This window comes from Manis pentadactyla, chromosome 12 (genome assembly GCF_030020395.1).
Source record: "Manis pentadactyla isolate mManPen7 chromosome 12, mManPen7.hap1, whole genome shotgun sequence".
NCBI lineage: Eukaryota > Metazoa > Chordata > Mammalia > Pholidota > Manidae > Manis > Manis pentadactyla.
In genome coordinates, this window is record NC_080030.1 from 61,810,980 (window position 1) to 61,826,150 (window position 15,171).

The 15,171-nt window shown below is 34.6% G+C and overlaps 1 protein-coding gene across 7 annotated transcripts in view; it reads left to right on the forward strand.

Annotated features, from left to right (window-relative positions):
• PTPRK (protein tyrosine phosphatase receptor type K) overlaps positions 1–15,171 on the forward strand; it is a 582,621-nt gene that overhangs the window by 289,276 nt on the left and 278,174 nt on the right. For all 7 annotated transcript variants that reach the window (XM_057489274.1, XM_036903846.2, XM_057489272.1 and 4 more), the window contains exons 4-5: positions 4,233–4,314; positions 6,393–6,508. In XM_057489274.1, the coding sequence (XP_057345257.1) occupies positions 4,233–4,314; positions 6,393–6,508 (198 nt within the window). The remainder of the gene's footprint in view (positions 1–4,232; positions 4,315–6,392; positions 6,509–15,171) is intronic.

The following is a 15,171-nucleotide window of genomic DNA, read 5'->3' on the forward strand; positions in this document are numbered from 1 at the left end:
TGTGCTTTACTAGCACTGATATGGTTTAATCTGTAGCCTTAGTCATCTCTGTGTGTGTTACAGATGACTCTTTAATTCATTATCAAAATTTGGACATGAATATTTAGAAATAGGGTTTGATTTTGCTCCAAACCCTATTTCATTTATTTTTAACTTTACAGTAGCAACATTCAATATTTAAAAATTCAAATCACAAAAACACAAATATAAGACTAGAATACCAGTTTCTTCTGTGTCTTTTCAAATTGGGGTGAAGGGTTAAGTTGTAGAGGAGACCAGGAAGAAGGCAATGAGAAGAAATTGCACTTTGGTCAATGTGTCCTTTGTGGATGTTTTCTACCCATGATGGCAATGGTTCCTTTAACATCATGTATGTTGTATGTGCCAGGAGCTGCGCTACCTGTTTCATGTACATTATCTCCTATATCCTCTTTTAAGACCTGAAAAGGATTTTAATCATTTCTTTCTATAGAAAGTAGACTGAGGCTTAGATTTTACATAAGTTACACAAGTAACTTTATAAATGTTTTTCCGTAAGTTACACTTCAAGGATGTGAACTAAATGTGTATCTGACTTTGGAACCTGTACTCAACACTGTGATATATTGAAAGAAAATTATGGGCAAAATTTTTTCAGATTTTTCTCATATCCATAATATCTTGTATGAAATACATAGTATTCATATATCACTTAATTAATATATCACATATACCATTGAATCTTCACAGCAAACCTGTGATACAGGCAAGGTCAATATTATCCTGATGAGGCTACTAAGGGATAGTTCAATAAATTGCTTGGGTTACGTGGGATAGACCAGCAACTAGATGTCAGGCTTCCTGCGTTTGAGTTCAGCTTTCCATTATATGAAGCACTTCCTCTGTACTAATTTGGTTTGTCAAAGGGTAAAATTGTCCTTGTTTTTAGGGTTTTCTTCCCCCCATCTACTTTAATTCAACCTTACTTCAGTTATTTAGTTAATAATCCACAAATGTTGCTAAAGTTGCAAAAACTAGATTAGAATCATTACCTTTAGTATTTTAGGTAATGGAGTGGAGTGAAAACAGCATGAAAAGCAGAACCCATTCATTTGTTACCGGGCTGGTGTCCTTAGATGGGTTAAAGTTGACATCTGGTATGTCTTCTATTGCTTTCTTCTTCTGGGAAGCCCTGGTTGACTACTTGACACCAAGCATTAGATCTGACCTGAGCATTAACCCAAGCAAGCTTTGTTTAATTAAGCCATTGAGATTTGTTTCCCCTGACCAGACAAAAGAGCCTTACAAGGTGAGGGCTCTGTTGAAGTGATAAAGCTGATTAGATCCTTAGCTGTAAAGGAATCTGATCTTAGAAATTTCCTCCATCTCTCGTTAATGAGGCAAAGACAGCACTTAACCAGAGAAAATGAGGTCACTAAAAAGAGAAACATTTTTTTTCTTTAATAAAGAACCAATTCTTTTGCTTCCTTTTAAATCAAGGTCTAAATTTATTGTCCAAAATAAAGCTCAGTTTAAGTGAACAAATAAGAAGCATTTTCTCAGAGGTCTAGAAAACATGTTTAAACTTACACCCATATGAAACAAAGGAATTAAAATTGAGAAAGTAAAACTAATATAAGCATAGAAATTAAAGAAATGAATGCTGACTACAACAAAATGGAAATAACTAACAATTTTGATTAATTATGCAGATGTGTGACCTATTCATAAGAATTTTTCCTTTTTTTTCAAAAATGGTTTTCTCACTTTTATTTCTTTGCCTTCCCATTCCTTGACTATCATTCAGGCAAATAAAATTTATTTTTCTGAGATACATTTACACACATGTCACATATTAACAATGTTGATAATTTTATTTTTTGGTTTATATAGTGCTTTTATATGTGCTGCTATTTAGTCCTCATAAAGCTTTATAATGAATGCTGCATTATGTCAATATTACGGAGTTGAGGCTTGGCTCTAAAAAGTCAATGTGATTTGCTCAAGAATTTGTAAACAGGAGAGTTGGGAGTCAAATAAAAGTTTTCTCATCTTCAAGCAAGTGGTTTTGCCTAGAACCTGTTCATATTTTTCTTCCTTGACTATCACGTGTTAATCATACTTTGTTTACTTTACTTATGTTGGCTGTCTTCTTGACCTCAATTTCAGATTTTCTCTTCTTTATCTTCCCATATGCCATCTTACTCAACCACCACTGATTCAACTTCCAAATCTATAGCTTACTCCTTTCCATGAGGATGACTTCCAAATCTATTGCTTTATTTTAGGCTCATCTTTTCCTTTCAAGATGTATTAGTCTAGTTACCTCCTGAGCATTTACCCCATGTCTATCCTGGGAAAAATTAAATTTGATATGTCTGAAATGTACATAATTATCTTCTCCTTCAAATTTGTACCTTTTTCTGTATTACTAGTCCTGGCTAGGGATTTTAATAGCAACATCCACTTATTGGCCCGAGGCAGGAGTCAGTATTGTCCTTTATTTAATTACAACTGACTCAATAAATTCTATTTTTTCTATTTCCTTAGCATTATTTTTTACCTGTCCTCTTTCTTTTATCTCTCTATTTCTGCTGCTGTTAGCATGTTAGTTAAGTGTCTGTTTCCAGTCTTATCTTCGTTTAGTCCATCCTCTACCTTATTGCCAAATGTTTCTAATAGACCAATTTGATTATATTTCTGCTTTAAACATCAACTTCCATTACATTTCCTAAAATGTTTTTTAAAGTACTCCAGAAATAATCTGTGTATCTCCATGAATAAAGGAGCCCATAGTCAAGTATATGTAGCATGCTAAATGTTTTCTCTTTAAAAATTACTGCATATATTATTAATATGAAGTTCTGCTATTGACTATAATTGACTATAACAACAAAACTGTAGAACATGAGCTTGTATTTGAACATAGAAACCTTTTAGTTAGAATTCCACTGCTAGGAATTTACCCTAAGAATGCAGGATCCCAATTTCAAAAAGACATATGCACCCCTCTGTTTATCGCAGCACTATTTACAATAACCAAGAAATGGAAGCAACCTAAGTGTCCATCAGTAGAAGAATGGATAAAGAAGATGTGGTAATATACACAATGGAATATTACTCAGCCATAAGAAGAAAACAAATCCTACCATTTGCAACAACATGGATGGAGCTAGAGGGTATTGTGCTCAGTGAAATAAGCCAGGCGGAGAAAGACAAATACCAAATGATTTCACTCATCTGTGGAGTATAACAACAAAGCAAAAACTGAAGGAACAAAACAATGGCAGACTCAGAACCCAAGAATGGACTAACAGTTACCAAAGGGAAAGGGACTGGGAAAGGTGGGTGGGAAGGGAGGGATAAGGGGAATAAGGGGCATTATGATTAGCCCACATAACATGGGGGTAGGGGCACGGGGAAGGCAGTATAGCACAGAAAAGACAAGTAGTGACTCTGTAGCATCTTACTAAGCTGATGGACAGTGAGTGTAATGGGGTATGTGGTGGGGACTTGATAATGGGGGAAATCTATTCAACCACAATGTTGCTCATGTGATTGTATATTAATGGTACCAAAAACAAAACCTTTTAGTTAGTTTGTTTCATATTTATTAATGTGGAATTTTGACAGGGTATACTCCTTACTTCACTTCAATGGTATTCAAAGTCTTCTAATCTCATCTCTACCCTTTTTTGCCTTTGTAGCCACATTATTCCATTATCTATATATATATATATATATTTTATATATGTAAAAAATACATATAATTTTTTTGCCTGTAATAACAGTAATCTATCTTTGAAAATTTAGCTGTTTAAAAGCTTAGATTATTTGATATCTTCACTGATTAGCATACTGCTTGGAATATTTCAGGTGCTCAATGTATGTTAAATAAATTAAAATGGGGAAAATCAGAAAGAGAAAATTTATGGATGATGACATCTGCTGTATCTGCCTATTCGTTCTGGCTACATATTGCCCGTTCAGAAAATCTAACAACACTTAATAGCAGTTGCTTAAAAAATTTAGTGACAGCCGCTTGACCTCAGTAATTTAATTGTTCTTCCAACAAAAATTGTTATGTTTACCTGTACAGGGTTTCAGAAATTACTCTACATTCTGAGATGCAGTTTTAATTCTTGTAGGATAAAGATCAAATTTAATTTTCTTAAGCATGTTGTAGCTCTTCTTTCCCTATGAACATTCCTTAAAAATGATTGTTATAAATGTTTTCTATTTCTTCTTGACAGGTAATATTTGAAGCTGAAGTCTCAGGAGGGAGAAGTGGTTATATTGCCATTGATGACATCCAAGTACTGAGTTATCCTTGTGGTAGGTTGTGATTAAGAACTGTATTTTTCTGCATCCTTCCATCTCTTGTGTTACATTGGCAGGTACTGTCTTTGTTTATCACTTGGTCATTTCTGTCTCTTTTGTTACATTTAGCTTTCATTCAGTTTTAAAAGAACACTGAAGTATTCCTGGATTTTTTGAATAAAATATTTTTCAGATTTGCCACTTATTGTACACATATTAAAGGATTCTTATTCATTACTGAGAACAAAATACAAATATAAATGAAACTCTAGGTAGGACTTTTTCCATCTTTTGTTATTAGTAAGTTGTCTAGGAAAGCATAGAAGAATAGCAAATCAGAGTTCAACTGAAAAGAACCTAAAATAATTTATGCGATCCCTAATTTATGTGATCAGCTATGTTGAAAGTTGGAATGAAGTGAAGAGAAGGAATTAGTTCACCTTACTTTGAATTTAAGACAAATATTTTTTATGTCATAATAAATATCTGGTTTTTTAAATATTAAACAACAAAACGAGAGAATGCAAACAAAAGAAGACAGTTGACTAGCTCATAGTTTTGCTATGTCCTTAGGTGCACATTGATTGGTCTTCAGATGGAATAACTGCATGTGTATTTCCCTGAAAGACAATTATTGCATGCATCCAATAGACCCGGGCATGAAGCAGCTGGCGTAAATTCAGACTCTACCTATATCTCCCAACAAACAGCATTTTATAGGGCCCATTTTATAGAGCCTAGAAAATGATCTCTTCAGTGAACTACCAGAATTTCCTGGTAGAAATTCTCTGGCACATTGTAAGCAGCCTGCACAGTGGGCACCAGACCAGAGGCCAAGGCTTCTGCTCCTGCTAAGAGGCTGTCAGACACTGTAGTGCATCAGCATCACCCACAGGATGTGCAAATCAGAGACTGCTTGACTCCTCCTCTGGGTCTGATTCAGTATGTCTGAGGTGGGGCCTGAGAAGTTACATTTCTAGTAAGTTTCCAGGTGATTCTGATGGCATCAGTCAGGAGTCCACAACTGGAGAGCTGTTTTCTAGCTCAAATTCTAGGCTAAGCATTTAGTTTTCTGAAGTGCCTGTTGAGATGAGGTGCTAGAGAAGGTTGTAGTAGGCAAGGGTCAAATGATTTATTGCATGTGGTATAGTCTAAGAAAATGGGGGACAAAATTATCTCCATGTTCAGATTGGTTCACGAAGTTCTCAACCCATTAGTATATGTGGACAGTATTTCTCTATTGGTCATTTATATTTCTTGAATGAGAGTTGTTAAAGAAAGGCATTTGAGTAAACAACAAAAAGGAATTGAGCACAGCAGCAGTTTTCACTGTGATGTACCCCTCCAGGAGCTTCTTCTCTCTCACTGAGGCTCAGCTTTTCTTGTTTATATTTCTTCATTTGAAAACATGAATAGGCTTCAGTTTTAAAAGGTAATTAATAGCAAACACTTATTTGACAATCATATGACTCATGTATATTTTGACTGCAGCCATCACTTTTTGTTGGTTCAATTTCTTTTGGGTAACTTTCTTAGGAGTATAAAAGAGTAGGAAGTGGGTTTGGCAGGAGTTAAGCTAATATTCCATTTAGGAGAAATGAAAATATTCCCCTGTTCTTTAAAGTACTAGAGAATTATAGTTGTAAAATGTAAAAAAATTAATGGAGAGAAGATCTAACTGCTTAAAGTGTAGTTTATTAGTTTGATGGTCGTGTGTATGTATTTTAGACTATGTGTTTTCATTATTTTTTCCTATTGTGCTCTGATTTGTGCTTATTTGATCTCATTTGCTTGCTTTGACTTGTAACTTTTATTATCACCCATATGAAATGTGCTATGGCACACCTTCAGCAGTAATTGTTGTGTGCTCATCTGTAGAGAACAATGCTCTGGCAATTATGGGGCAATAAGTAATAGAGCTATTGAAAAAGAGAGGAAACAGTGTCTTTCAACAGAGAGAAAACTCAATTTTCTTCCATATTGTGTTAGTCTCAGGCAAAGGTAAAAGTATTAATGACATTATTCTGTTGGAAAAAAGTAGCAAAGCATGTTTCCTTCATGGGAAAAAAACGACTTTTTTCCTGCTTTCACAGATAAATCTCCTCATTTCCTCCGTCTGGGGGATGTAGAGGTCAATGCAGGGCAGAATGCTACATTTCAGTGCATTGCTACGGGGAGAGATGCTGTGCACAACAAACTGTGGCTGCAGGTAAGTTGGCAACCGAGCTAAAGGGTACCCTTGATCACAAAGGGTACCCAAATCACAAATGTACTGTTTGTGGTCTCATTCTTTTCTCTGTGTGTGCATGTGCAGGTGTGTGGGGTGTGGTTGTGATGTGTATACGTGTGACAGGTTGTCTTTTGTATAGGTTGATTTAATTGGCTCCAGATTCATTTCAGATATTTTTGTTTTTGGAATAGGAATAAAAATTTAGGGGTATATGTTTAATGAGTATTTGGGTTAGTTTCTAGTGAAACCTAATGACTCTAATGTTACATGCAAATCATGAAAACAACTTTTCTAGATCCATTCAAAATAGAAAAAGAAAATGAAAATTTCCTCAATATTTTGAAAACTTAAGTAGGAACTGTGACATTCTGATAAAAAATTTTAAGTATTTTAAGAAGCCTTTGGGAGTATTTCTAAACATGTGAATTGGAAGAGAACCAATTATAATTGTTTCAGAATTTTTGTGTATAAGGTTCAATCACAGGTCTCAGGTCTAGACAGTTGCTTTGTACATATTAATCCTCAATAGATATGTATTTAGTGAACTGCAATAGCAGAAAGTTGGGAAAAGGTAAGTGATAAATATAAAGAGCTTTAAGAGAAACAGTGAGAAAACAATAGACTAAGGAACGTGCCTCGCTTTCAGAGAATTATCTGCCAATCCTGGGGCAAGGGGAGGGGAGGAGCTAAGAGCAGCTCTAATGCCATGGTGGACCTAGGATGTTGAGACCATGCATGTTGAGCTAATAATTGAAACTAGAATGTAAGTAATATTCTTGGAGCACTTTTATATTACTATTGTTATTTTGGTTCTGTTTGCAACAGAATGAGGAAAGGGATTTAATTAGAATTTTAAATTCCTGAGAATGCCATTAGAGACCAAAAAGAAAAATAATTTTAACATTAGTTTAGTTTCTTGAACATAGCCATCAGGATTTATTTTACCATGTCTTCAGAGAGGTAAAATTAGTGTTGAGGATAATCATTAGGTTGCAGGAGATTGGAGTAATGATTAGAATAAATGATTATTGGACTCATACCTAGTAAAATACTTGATATTATATGGGTTTTATAAATGTGTTATTTCATCCAATTCCCACATCCCATTATAACAGATATACTTCATATAAACCTAATTATCATTATGTTTATAACTTAATTGATTTGCATGTATCAGAATACCATCGTGAATGTGAAAAGGAAATGAAGACCCTCTTTTTTTTTCTGTGATTATGATCATTTCCCCTATAGATACTGAAACACAACATGTTTCCTCCTGGAGACTGTATTGGATAATATGTAACCTGTTTTAACAGCTAAAAAGCAACTCAGAATTCCTCTTACTTTCTCTCTCAGCCTAAGTAGATCATTAGTTTAAGAAATGTTTTTAGATATATTTTCTAATTATTTTGCTATTTCTTTTTTTCATTTGAGGGGAACATTAGTTGCCTTTTGACTTGGGCTGCGATCCATATAGTCTTGTCTTGGAGAACCAGACACAGTGCAGTCTGCCCCTGGTTTTGTGCCCTAGGATTTAATGGGACATTGAAATAAAGAGGGTTTTATGTACACAGACACCAGCTGCCTTGTGGCAACAAAGACGTGCTGGCCCTGTTGAACTGAGTCGGTTGCAGTCAAAATACTGTTCATTTGTGGTGTGTTTCCTACTTTGTAGATTGGCTCATTTCTTAAAATTTTTCTCCTGCCATTTTTCAAAGATGAGAGGTTAAAAACTTTTGTTAGATTTCTTTCCTGCTTTCTTTTTTCTCCTCTACCTTCTCTTTACATTTGCCAAGGTTAATCTGCATATTTCCCTTGTGTTTTGACCTTGAGATTGCTCAATTCCTCATCTATTTGCATATTTCCTTATTTATTAAGAAGTTTTTCTACCTTTTTCAATAGTACCTCTTAAATTGCCTTAGCTTACTCTCTCACATCATTCTTCCCCATGTTTAAGAAATATTGAAGATTATCAATTAGTTAAGGGATGTTTTCAAATGAATCAGACATCATTATATATATATATCTATAAACATCAAAAAGGGACTAATGATTTAAAATTTTTTTCCCTATTTTGCTGAAAGTAATAGAAACACAATAAAGCAGGAAGCATCTTGATTCCACAATGACTGTACAAGCCAATGCTTACAAATAGATACCAAGTTTTGCCTGGTTTAAGACAAATTTGTGGAAATCAGGGAGGTCAGTTCTTAATTCTGACTTTAATTCTAACCCCTTAACTCTCTAACTCAATTATGTGGACCTAGAAAATTCAGTGAAGTGTTCTGGCCTCAAGTTCCTTATCTATAAAAAGAGATATGAATAGAAACTAAAATTCCTTCCAACTATAAGATGATAAATTATGTCTTTACATTACTTTTGATGGCCTGAAACATGATCGTGATTATTGTGTTTGATGGCAGGATATAAAACTTTAATGCTGTTAGTTTTGTATGGGGAAAAAAGTGGTCCCTCAAATTAAGTATCATTGTGAGAACAGCTGCTTAAAAATATCTGCTGAGGACAATACTGACAATGATTGTACTTGAAGCAACTCAAAATGAGAGGTCACTGCATCCTGTCACAAATGTAGTGGAATAAAGGAGTAGCTGTCACACTTCCCATGGTCAGGTGGAATAAAAAAACAGTGATCAACTTTTCAAGTCCTCCAAATCACTTTCATTATTTGCATTGAGCTTCAACTGGTAGATGTTTAAATGTGGGGTAAGAGAGTAAAAGCTAGAAAAGCAGCCAATTTTCTGTTTTAAAGGAAAAATGATACAACTGCCATGAAAGACAATGACCATAATAACTGATAGTATGTGATACTTATGTGTGGATATACATTTAGAAAATAAATTCTGTCACTTGTTTTATACTCTTTGGCTTAAAGTTGATATTTCAGTCATTTTTATTGTTTAAAATGACATACAAATTAAGCAAATTAAAAAATGGAGCACAGTAGAAGCAAACCCTTGATGAGTTACCTGAGCTAATCTAGGATAATTCATCAGGCATGTCACAGGGGTTCTGGATGTATGTTTAGGGTGCATTCTTTCCTATAAGATCTCAGGGTGTATAATTGTATAGTCTAGAAGTAGGTCATTCACTGTAGACATTTAGAAAACAATGACAAAATATATAACCCAAGTCAACGTCCTTATACATGCTGAGTGACCATGTACATAAACATGATTCATAAAACAACCTGAATAAATGTCTTTAGAAGTCTGTGGTGTGTCAACAAGCTAGAAATATGGTGAAATCATGAGGCTTTTTGGAACATAGTTTAAAAAGTTCATTCATACTGGATAAGGGACTTACACAAGAAAGTCTTTAGTCATTCATAGAAATTTCCGAATTCCTTTTTGATCCTAAAATTCAGTGAAGTAGCAGGTATTCTAGATATAAACAGCACATATTTTTTGTCAGCTTATGATATATAATTTTTTCCCATGTGAGCAGATGTTTTTCAATGCTTACAAGTTTTAGAACTATGCCATTCTGTGCTCCTAAGGAACCCCAGTGGTAGAGAATGTGTGAACCATAACTGAAGGCTTATGGTAAAACATGAGTTTTACGAAAATAGGTCACAAATGAAATTTTAATGTAAAATTTATACTGAAGTAAAGTAATAAAAACATGTAGTTACATTTCTGAGATGTGTAAGATAATTTTCTCACAGGAAGGAGAAAAATTAGATTATACATTTTTCTAGGTTAAAAATTTTAGTCATGTTCCTGTTATCACAACTCATACTAATATGAGTAAAGATGGAGTGAATGCAAGAAAAACTGAATATGTAAGCAAATAAGAAACCTACGACACAGTAGTTCCGCTGCTAAGTATTTACATAGGAGAAATAAAGGCACATGTTCACAGAAAGACTTGTGAAAGAATGTTTATAAGAGCTTTATTCATAATAACCAATAATTGTAAAGAAACCAAATGTCCATTGACAGGAAAATGAATAAACAATTTGTGGTTCATTCAATCAATGGAATGCTACTCAGCAATAACAAAGAATGAATGACTGATACACACAACAGTATGGATACATCTCAGCAGTATTATGTTTTCAGAAAGAGGACAGACACTAAAGAGTACATACTGTATAATTACATTTATATTAAGTTCCAGAAGAGACAAAGCTAATCTACGGTGACAGAAATCAGAGCAGTGTTTGATGGTGGGAGATGAGGATTTGGATGGGGGTGGGGGAAACTTTCTGGGGTAATGTAAATGTCATATATTTTTATTGGGGTGTTGGGTATGTTGATACATATGCATTTTTCTCAGTTTAAAATCTGTCCAGTTTGCTATATATACAGTTTCCCTCACTAAACAATGAATGAAGAAAAACTGAGTATATAAAACATATTATCAAATAACTAAATTACTGGCAGTATTAATCCAGCTGTAGATAGCTGTAGCTTACAAATGCACCTGAATTTGTGTCCATCTTGCCCATTTAAAGTCATTTGATTAGGTTAAAAGGTAATTTCTAATTATTAGTCTAGACTAAAATGCAGAATAAGTTGTTCTGAGTGTTCTATTATCATAACATGTTATAACTTTCAAGGATGTGGATAAGTTAAAGCAGGGGATGGACTGTAACTTACAAATTAGTATTCTTTCATGAAGGCCCAGTAGAAGGGGACACCTACATGGCAAATCGAATAGAGCCTATTGCTGGAACATCTGTCAGACCATATGCTTTGGCTTCAGGTTCTGTGTAGAAACTAAAATGCTAATGACTCCATCCATCATTACAGAACTTGGCAGGCATGCATCATTGGATTGGACAGAGAAATTCAACAGCAGAGTTATTGAAAGTAGGGAAATATGTGGGTAGATTTGGTGGTATCATTTGTTTTGGTGAATTGAAATGAGGCTGTTTAATGCGTGAATGGTAATCCTATGCAGATTGCCATCAAAACTGTGGCAATTGGGCCAATCTGTCAGTAATCTCAGCAGGTGCTGGCACTGAGCCTTCTAGTGGGCCTGCCAAACGGGAAAGTCAGCCATCCCTTTGTACTTGGTAAGGCTCGTCACTGCTTATGTACTATGATACAGCTAGTTTCTCAGCCAAAGGCAATGTCATTCCTCATGGAGCAATAGATACTTTAAGCAATGGATTGAGAGTAATAATTGGAGAGTGAAATTAGTAAAATTAGTTGCAAATTTTACTAAAAACAACTAGAAAGAGGCTGACTTCTTGCAGTACCAATACCAACTGTTATCAGCTGAGGGTCAGTGAGAATGGTTGGTCTGAAACTCCTGGCCTTATAGTGTTTTATCTATCCAGGCAGATGTCATAGCCTTATTCCTATATACTATGTGTAAACCTCCTCATGTAGCAGTGGAAATAAGAAGTATGAATTTTAAAAAAATGAATTCATTTTCAAGTACAAAGACTTTAACCAATGAAATATTTCTCTACATTTTTTCAAATGCCATCTAGTCATTGCTTATAAAACTCTTTTTGACATCCTCCTGCTATTGTATTTTTTGTACCTATTTATATTGTCATATGACATGCTTGGATATTTGTAGCATACTTCATTTGTATGAGAGATTTTACTATCCCTGATACAATTTCTTTTTGAGAAAAAGATCTTATAATTTTGCATTTACTATAATAAAGAAAATTCTTGGGAGAAATGAACCTATGACTAGAAACTTGCATTCTGTATTGGGTAATTCCTTGAGAAGTTATTTGAGAGGAATATTTCAAAGCCAAGTTGATTAATCATGTAATATGTGATTACCTTACGTTGAGTACCATCACAAAAAAGAAAGGAAGGTAAAACAGAAAATTGTCCTAATGTGTGAACTTGGCAAAAGTTCTCACATTTTCTAGATGGGCATTAAGAGTGGCTGACGCATACTGAAATATTAGAGTGATGAAAGGCAGTATACAGTTACTAGGACAGTGAATAAAATTGAAGAAATATCAGAATGGTAAGGTGACATATAAATGTATCTTGAGATTTGTAGGAGACTGGATAAATTTCTTGAATTCTTGGAATATTGGGAACATACAAGAGGGATTTAATTTGTTCTCTATAGATACTAAAGTACAATTATAACCAATGGTTTTAAAGTACATGGTGAGAGATATTAGCTGATTATATGGAAAAAATTTGTAATTGTTGGGCTCTTAAAACCTAGAATGAGGTACTTCAAGAGGTAGTAAAATTGCATTTAGTGAAAGTATTCAAGCATGATCTGGCTAAGCACTTGCTAGAGATGTAGAAGAGATTCACGCATGAGGCTGAATGCTTGTTAAGATTTTTTCAGCTATGAGAGATGCTTCTATAACTGAGTAAAACAAAACCATATGAAATCTAAGCACTATGCTGTGTTAGAATAGAGAAAGTAACATAGATTGGAATGATTGATGAAATCATTAAGGAGGATTTGATTGAGTCTTTGAAGGATGTACAGGACTTGAATAAGCAAAGATTAAGTGGGCATGGGGATCGCTGTAGATTATAGTGTGGTGGGAGAGAGAGGAACACCAAGAGAAGGTTCTTCTTCAAGTAGAGGGTTCACAGTGGGCAGTAGAGGTATATAGAGTTTATGGCAGGGTTGGGACTAGGCCATGCTGGGACAAAAGCAAGAAGGAAGCTACTGTTCACAGTACAGCATCAAGCTGTGGGGGCCTGGAATTTGGCAGTGCTTGTGGAATTGGGAAATAATACTATGTAGGGAAGGAGAGAGAGGACAATGGTTTTGGATCAAGATGGTACCAGTTGACAGAACTGGGGAGCATATGAGAGTGAAATAATAAAGGTGGCTTTCTAAAATACGTCAAAAAATTATTTTATCTTTTTAATTTAAAGCCAGCTAAGGAGTTTGTTTTTCATTTTCTGTCTTGCAACTGTTTTTTCTGTTAGACCCATTTGTTTACTTTTTTCCTTTCTACCTTTACACTTGCATATATGGTATCCTAAATAGGAGCAAAAGATGAAGACACAGTCCCATTCTTTCTGGCTCTTGGCCTTAGTGAAAGTTTTCCAGAACAGTTTGAAGGCCATTTAAGCCTCTAGGTGGTCCTGGTATCACTTAGGAGAATTAATCTACGGGAAGGCTGTTGTTGCTTCTGTACCTTGTAGCTCACCGAACAGGAATGATGTCAGAGAGGAGTGGTAACCATGTTCGTCTGCTTCCCTGACTTTTTGTAAACTGGTAGATGAACACTAGCCTACAGTTTCACTCGAATTTTCTCCGTTTATGCTTAATTTAAGCAGTAGTGATTTTTTTTTTCTGTGTATATGCTAATTTACAATGAATTCTTCTCCACTAAAGAGACCATGTTCTATTTTGTAGCTAAGGGGTACCACTCTTCTCAGTCATGCTTTTCCTCAGATGGTTTATTTGAGTTCATGGCATTATATTCTTTCATGGCTCCTATGAAGATTACAGTCTTTGGTCTCTAAGAAAAAAATCACTGAGCAAGAATCATGGATTATAATATTTATTTTTATCTCCAGGATTTTGGATGTGTATGTATGTAATGTTGAGCATTAGAATGTTTAATTGTATTTGATTTTTAGTCTTGTTAAGTATTCCAAAGGCCATTTTGGTTGGCTTTATGTGGCTTTCTACCATAAAGAGTCCAGTGCCTTAAAGATACTGTGCATTCTTTTCTTTCTTCAATAATTTATCAACTCTGCACTTACTGTCTACAGATTACACAATTGATTATAAATGAATAATGTATGAAATATTCTTTACCTTCCTTATCTATCCCTAGAGCATGACTGTAAAAGCCTGGCAGTCATAGAAACCTCAAGGATTTCTTCGTATTGATATCTATAAATAACAACCTACTGCTTTTTCTGTGCATGAAGAATGCACTCTCCCACTGTTAGCACTGCCTGTTTAGTGTGGTTTCCAGGTTTCTTATCATCTATTATTTGCTTCCCCAGTGACACAGTCCTTAAAAGAAAGGGAGGATAAATGTTGCATACTTTGCTTTGATTATTAGTTTTCGATACAATGAACTGGTTCTCTTATCATCTTTCACTGGTGACTGATTCTTATTCTTTTTATTTCTTTTTTTAAATAATATGAATTCATGGAGTTAAACATTTAATCGACATCAATTCATTATAATTATTACTATTATTGAAACTCAAATTGTCACATCTTTAGCCAGTGGGTACCTCTTCAAGTTGGATCCAGAGTCTTTCTGATGTGATTTCAGTTGTCTTTGAGAGCTTCCCAAATTGTAGTTGGGAAAACATTAAGTAAAAATCTTCAGGCTTGAATTTGAAATATCATTGTGAGCTCATATATGTTTTACCTTTTTAAAAAAACCCATATATATATACATATTCTTAGTTTTGATCACTGAAAAGGTCTAGCAATGTGTATCCCTCAGTATCCACATCATGGTCCTGGAATACAATTTCTTACTAAAATTCATCTGAGCACCAAATCTGGAGAAGAATATGTGTAAGATTTGGATGTTGGTACCAGCTTATATGTGCCCTTGATTCTTAAGTAAATTTTGCAGGATATAAAATCCTTCACTCACATTTTCTTTCCTTGAGTAATTTCAATGTGTTCTGGCATAAAGCCTTCCGTTAAAGTCTGATAATAAATTTTATTTTCCTTATAAGTCATCTACC